Below are 7,585 nucleotides of genomic sequence, written 5' to 3'. Positions count from 1 at the left end.
TTAAGGATTTCAACAAATGCATTTATTATGCCATTAAAACATATTACATGTACAACACCACAAACCTCTCAAATGGCCTAAGGTTCAATTATTAGAGACAAACTTGAGAATTCAAACACCATTTTTAAAACATCAATCGGGTATTATTCCCAGTATGGGTAATGTGGCCAGTGAGGATATTTCTTTCTCTGTTCAAGAGTTTCTGGGAAGGTCTCAGCAAACTCTTCTTTAGTCATGTCTTCAAATGGTATCATAGTAGTCCACTGAGCCAGCTGTCAATACAAAGATAACTTAATAAGATTGCATATAAACATTCAGGTTTTATTAAAATTGCACTCTAAGACAATCAAAGCTTTTTTGGGGTTGTCTGGACTATTATGTGAAATATTTCGTGGCCCTAATAATGAAAAATATGTACTAAAAATTTAAATTACATGATTTTCAGAGAGTTTCGGCTTTTCATTTGAAGGTTTGAATTCCATTTGCCAATGCTTTTAAATAGTGCTCTACATACCACAGTAATTCAGGAATAAAGCTTTATAATAAGTAATAAGTAATCTGGGATAATTACATTTTTACTTGGATAAGGCAAAATTAAACAGACTGTGCTGTGTATATTGTTCCATGCTATATATAGGAGCATTTTTCAAATGAAATGTTAACAATATGCAACACATTGGTCCAGCATACAACTAAATACATTAAGTGCATATTTTACTGCTTTCTGAAAAGAAAACATTTTACTTGCTATAAAGTAGTCATACCTCTTTCTCATATTCAGCAATACGTTTCTCTGATTCTACTTTGAAATCCGCTGCAAGTTTGTCCTAGAAGTAGATATAACAAGTCATTGTCAATGACACGTCCCCGTTCCGTTCATATTTGAGTGACATATACATTCAAAGCAGATCATGACCGAAATGCACCTGCATATGTACAACACATTGTACTAAATCTGAACAAAATCCATCCATGCCTGACTGAGATCTGGTTCCGGAATTGTGAAAATACGTGATTTTAATGCATTTTCGGTCTTAAAATGGCCATCATTCAGCTATTGTTAAGCGGATCATGAAACAAATGCACATATCTATTTGTGACATGATGTACCATGTGTGTGTGAAGTTTGAACTCGATCAATCCAGACATGTCTTGGATATGGATCCAGAACTGAATTCTTTAAGAAAATGGCCGCCAGTCGGCCATTTTGAACTTGATCCAGGAAAAAAAAATGACGTGCATCAAGGTCCTATTATGTTTAATGTAAGTACCAAATTTGAACGAAATCCGTCCATGCATAACTGAGATACGGGTCCGGAATGGTGAAAATGTGCGATTTCAATGCATTTTCGGCCTTAAAGCGGCCGCCATTTGGCTATCCTTAATGGGATCATGAAACAAATGCACATACATATTTGTGATATGATGTACCTTGTGTGTGTGAAGTTTGAACTTGATCAATCCAGACATGTCTCGGATACGGATCCAGAACTGAATTCTTTAAAACAAAATGGCCGCCAGTCGGCCATTTCGAACTTGATCCGAAAAAAAAAATGACGTGCATCAAGGTCCTATTATGTTTAATGTATGTACCAAATTTGAACGAAATCCGTCCATGTATAACTGAGATCCGGGTCCGGAATGGTGAAAATGTGCGATTTTGATGCATTTTCGGCCTTAAAATGGCCGCTATTCGGCTATCGTTAATCGGATCATGAAAAAAATGCATGTGCATATGTCCCATATAATGTGTCATGTATGAGTGAAGTTTGAACTTAATCGGTCCTTGCATGTTCGAGATAGAGGTGATCACGGACGCACACAGGGCAAAACACAAGTCCCGTTTTCGGACTACGTCCGAACGGGGACTAACAATAGATAGTATAAATACATGTACATGCATTTGAACACAGCATTTTGGGGATTGTCTTAATACAGAAAACATTTACATTCTATTCCATGATGTTTTATCAGACAGGTAAAAAAGAACTGACACAAAGTAGTACCGAGATATTGGATTATATCAGAAAGTCTTATTTATTATTTGTTTGACAAAACAAACTATACAGATTCAAATTAGCCTAGACCCCAGTGAAATGATCAATCTAACTCCCTGTCTCAAGGACTCCACTGAGATGAGTAATGTGACTCCCTGTCTCAAAGACTCCACTGAGATGAGTAATGTGACTCCCTGTCTCAAAGACTCCAGGGAGATGAGTAATGTGACTCCCTGTCTCAAGGACTCCAGGGAGATGAGTAATGTGACTCCCTGTGTCGGACTCCACTGAGATGAGTAATGCGACTCCCTGTGTCGGACTCCACTGAGATGAGTAATGCGACTCCCTGTGTCGGACTCCACTGAGATGAGTAATGCGACTCCTTGTGTCGGACTCCACTGAGATGAATGAGTAATGCGACTCCCTGTGTCGGACTCCACTGAGATGAGTGATGCGACTCCCTGTTTCACAGACTCCACTGAGATGAGTAATGCGACTCCCTGTCTCACAGACTCCACTGAGACGAGTAATGCGACTCCCTGTCTCACAGACTCCACTGAGATGAGTAATACGACTCCCCGTCTCATAGACTACAGTGAGATAAGTAATGCGATTCCCTGTCTCAAAAACTCCAGGGAGATGAGTAATGTGACTCCATGTCTCAAAAACTCCAGTGAAATGATCAATCTGACCCCCTGTCTCATAGACTCCAGTGAGATGAGTAATGTGACTCCCTGACTCAAAAACTCCAGGGAGATGAGTAAAGTGACTTCCTGTCTCAAAAATTCCAGGGAGATGAGTAATGTGACTTCCTGTCTCAAAAATTCCAGGGAGATGAGTAATGTGACTTCCTGTCTCAAGCACTCCAGTGAAATGATCAATGTGAATGGCTGGTTGTAAACATCTATTGAATATTTCATACAGTAGAACGTTGATTATCCGGACTGTTAGGGGGACATGCTTTTTGTTCGGTTATGCAAACAGTTCGGATATGCGATCTTGTGTGGGCGTGCTCATATTTACAGGCTCATGTACACACAAATTCTAACGCACATGACTGTAATGAAATCAAACAATAGTACATGTAGAGTACGTCATTAAAAACATTTTTATTTAATCAGTAATGTACATTTGTAATAAAAATGTTGCGTGCTGGAATATTAAAAAATGTTTCAAAATGTCCGTAAAATGTAGCGATAATAAAGTTCCTTTGCTCCTTTCTTGGGAAAACCAAGTCCCGGAACCAAGTGAAGACGGATTTCTCTGAACGATCGTCATAGGCTGTTTTCGTTATCTTTCGTTTCAGTCCTGCACTTGAATCCATTTTACTGAAAAAATACAGCAGCTTTTGTTTTGCCTTGATATCGGATATCGTCGATTTACCAACACCATACTCGGTAGATAGATTGCTTGCGGTTTCGCCACGTTCTAGTCGATTTATAATTGACACCTTCACGTCCAAATCAAGCACACTGCGTTTGCATTTCACTGGGGGTAGCCATGCCAACGCTAGATAAAAGATGCTGATAAAGTAAACAGGTGAAAGATCGCTTCGTATTCGCTGTGTATAGATCGGCTCGATGTTACCAGATTGCTCAGGGATTTTCGAATGGTAAACTGCTACAAGATTTTATTGGATTCAGCAAAGTTTTTAACACCTAGAACGATTGACATAATAAATTGTTGTAAAAATTCAGGTTGGCTACTGTGATCATCGGACGTAAACACTTTGACGCTGTGAACCATCAAACTGCCCGCCGACTGTGGTCATTGGTTGCCGTTGTCTGCTGATAAACCATCAAAGAGGCACACCAAGGGATTGTCGTTTCGTCTCTCTTTTTCACTGCACTATTAAACTGGTGTCACTTCTGTGGCAAGACATGCCAGTTATTTTCTTTCTTTTTTTATTCCGAAAAGGATGTGACTTCTGATACTGGACATTAAAATTAAAAATCGGAAAAAACATGGGATCGGCTCATGGCCGCGTTTCTTTGACGGTAATGGAACCCCGTACAATTTTCCCGAGAAACGTATCCGAACTGCGGTGACTTACAACTTGGTAAAGTTAAGGATCTGACTGTAAACAGTGAAGAAGACATTTGATGAAGTTTGTGTTTTTAGGACATTTTTTTATTTACAGTGGAACACTGGTGTGGCATAATAGGCTTGTCTGAATTTAGGAAATTATTGGATACTGTAATTCGTTTCATTGTTTGCGCAGACACTGTAAACAATGAACGTACACGTGAAAGACGTCGGATTACATGTTGATAACAGCTTTAGTGAAAGTATTGCACCAGGAAATTACACAAGACGACTGTAGTATTTATTGTTCACAGTTGACTTTCGTATTACACGGAACACAGCCAGACCTGCATACAAACTTTGGGGGACACACAGTAGGTTCGGATAACCGAACATTTCAGATAATCGACGTCCGGATAATCGATGTTCTACTGTACTTTGAACATGGATACATACCATCTGTTTCTCTTGTTCTTCTACTGCTGCAGTAGCTGTATCCTTCGGATATGGAACATTCACTGCGCTGTACTGAAATAGGATTGATGAATAAAACATGGTAAATGATTTTGTGTGAACTTATTGGTACTGCTATTGAAAATCAACAGAGAATGGTAGTGTGACTGAAAACAGTTTTAGTGGTTGGCCTACTGACAAGTCAAATTGGTGAGTTTCTGTTAATGAATTGAGCTATGGAAAGTGACACACACACATGTTTGTTTCTCATGTGATTAAAATAAATACTCACTTACTTACAGCAATGAATGACAGAAATTAAGTAAAATAACTTCAAAACCAGCACTTACTTGTTTTTCAAATTTATCGACAAGGCCAGCAACTGGCACCCTTTTTCTGTAATAAGCCCAGTCAATAGCTTTGGGTTTTTCAGGAAGCGCAGTAAATCTAATAAAAAATATTCAAATGAACATAAAGAGAATTCAGAACTAATTCAATAAATATTGTCACAGGTCACTACAGTACTGGCATACATGTACATGTATGAACCGACTATGTTACTTAGGTTAGTGGGTTACACAGCACTATAAGTAAGTAATTTATTATAGTGACCTGCAGCTCAAAGAACTGCCTAGCCCAGTAGACTTATCAGTCACCTTATACTAGTATAAAAATGATTACATTTAAGGTAGTGTCTTGGACAACAGACACCATTACATTAAACTTGGTAAACCAATGATTTCATAGATTACAAAACTAATTAAATAGATTGACATTTCAAATTTTTCTCTTGTGTCTTGTGGGATTAAGAATGGCATTATAATGACGATCAATTCTATTAGCAATAGTTGGACAACATCGCTACTGAGCTTGGCACAAAAAAAGATGCTAAAGGAGACTGAAATAATGCAGGAAAAAAATTGATTTTACAATAATACATGTATATATGCTAAAAGTTAAAGCAGTAATTGTTGAAACATATTTTCTCTGCCACTGTATAGTACAAGTGACCTAGTTCACACAGTGATCTAATTCTCATGCATAGGATCTGGAGTAGTTGTCCCAAATCAAAGTTCTTCTGTGTAGAAGTTCTCCCATTGGTAGAATCTGTTATGAATGCCATGACCAGGACTCTATAAAACAAACTGGCGCTATGAATTTACAAAGCTAATTTCTAACCTCATATCTACCTCTGGTTTATAGTCCCAAAGAAGTCAACCCAATTCCAGCATGGCTATTGGCGATGTGGATATTCTAGCTTAAGCTATCGTACATGTATCTATTACAGTACAACATTAATTTCTATGCTTCAACTAAATCCAGATAAAACAGATATTTTAATAATCAATAGCAAATGTTGCTAATTAAATCAGTTCTGTTAATGTGAACAGCAGTTCAGTGATAATGTATGTAATTTCTACGTGATTTTTAACAACCATTTGTCTATGGCTTCTCTTTTGTTTGTAAATTTTGGTTGTAAATTGGCATTCTTTTAAGTATGAATAATATCATCTAAAATCAGAGAGTGGCTCTCTGTCAAAATTCTCTTGTACTTGATTACTGTTTTTGATCAATCAGGTTTGTAAAGTGCAATACAAGTGAATAAATTATTATTAACATATACAAACAAAAGTTTGCCAACAATACAATTTTATTGCTAATGTATCATCAATGTGATATGATTTTGTTGATAATGTGCAAAGCGCCCTGATGATCTCAGATATGAGCAACTTTACTTATACTGGAAAGCTACCCACACTGTCCTGATTGATTGTCTATGGCTACCCAGAGACGAATATCACTAGTACCAGAGGCCATAAATAATAAATTTACTGCAAACTTGAGCTCTGTAAACACTGTTTTTACTATTGAATTGTTGTTGAGATGTTTAGAGTTTCGTTAACATCGCCATTTCGAATAAAAAGCTGAATAGTCATTTTAGCAATGTCTTTGGTTTAAATAATGGCAAAATTATATATAGACCCCTTACCTACTCTAAACACTAACCCTAATTTCTCCCAAAAACATTATCCTAAAATAATGCACTCATTAAAAATGGCATTCCTAAGACAGGACTATTATGTACACTTATATAATATACCATTTAATGCCCTTCACAACAAGGCATTGTTTCTGCTCCACTGCTGAACTGTTTCAAATCTAGGCTGGATGCTCTCTGGAAAAACACGTTATTGATTGGTTGTAAAAATGTTAATCACTATGTTCACTTTCACACAGTTCACAACTATTAGGGTTGACTTTTAGATTGAGTGAATGACGATAGGGATATTATTAGCATCGCAGCTAGTTATATTACCGGTAATTATTATCGTATAGTTTTCCAAATTTATATGGAAATCTAAGCTTTATTTATTAATATCTAATTTTGATACGTGCGATCGTATAGTGTGAAAAAATTGTACCACCGGTACCGTATAGAATGTACATGAAGCCGGCTTCTACAAGTTGCACGTAGACGTTCGACACTTGATTTACTTACTTTGCTTTAATGGCTTCTGACTTGCTCTTCAGTGCGAGAAATTGTGCTCGTTGGTTGGGTGGCACTCTCTCCGCAAATGCAGCGAAGTCAACGAATTTCTGGCCCACACGTCGGGCTGCCATGTTTCAATAATTTACAATACGAGATTTTCCAACACACTCGCCGGGTGAACAAAATGGCGGAGGTCAGATAGTTTACCGCTGACCCTATGCGCTATCGTTATTAGTTTGATAAATTGAATATATACAAATAATATCCGTATAAACAACTTTATATGGTCATAAACCACTATACTATGTATATTTTTTTTAAGTATATTAATAGTGATGCGAGTTACATAAAAATACATATGACAAACATGAATTGTGGTTATACAAAGCAACTGACGAATATGGTAAAAAGTTGTCAACGATTATGTCTCTTGGTGGCGCTATTTAATAATCTTCCTCGTTCCCAACATCTTACATACTTTATTGATTTATTGTTAACGATCATTAAAATAAATTATACAAAAATACTATATATAAAATAAATACATTGAACAAGTTATTGTAAAAAATATCGCCAAAATTATTTGCTAAAATTTATGTTGTAAATCCTAACGTTCTGG

General features: G+C 36.9%; 1 protein-coding gene across 1 annotated transcript; it reads right to left on the bottom strand.

Annotated features, from left to right (window-relative positions):
* LOC100373937 (ATP synthase peripheral stalk subunit d, mitochondrial-like) lies at positions 1 to 7,162 on the bottom strand. The gene is made up of 5 exons (XM_002739919.4): positions 6,976 to 7,162; positions 4,826 to 4,922; positions 4,479 to 4,550; positions 765 to 827; positions 1 to 272 (listed from the first exon to the last, which is right to left on the bottom strand). The coding sequence occupies exons 1-5, from the start codon at positions 7,095 to 7,097 to the stop codon at positions 144 to 146; spliced, it is 483 nt and encodes a 160-aa protein (XP_002739965.1). The 5' UTR covers positions 7,098 to 7,162; the 3' UTR covers positions 1 to 143.
* Positions 7,163 to 7,585: the final 423 nt, after the last annotated feature.

This window comes from Saccoglossus kowalevskii, chromosome 8 (assembly GCF_978046115.1).
Source record: "Saccoglossus kowalevskii chromosome 8, keSacKowa6.1, whole genome shotgun sequence".
Classification (NCBI taxonomy): domain Eukaryota; kingdom Metazoa; phylum Hemichordata; class Enteropneusta; family Harrimaniidae; genus Saccoglossus; species Saccoglossus kowalevskii.
The sequence above is the reverse complement of the archived record's forward strand: the minus strand, read 5'-3'. Positions and strand labels throughout refer to the sequence as shown.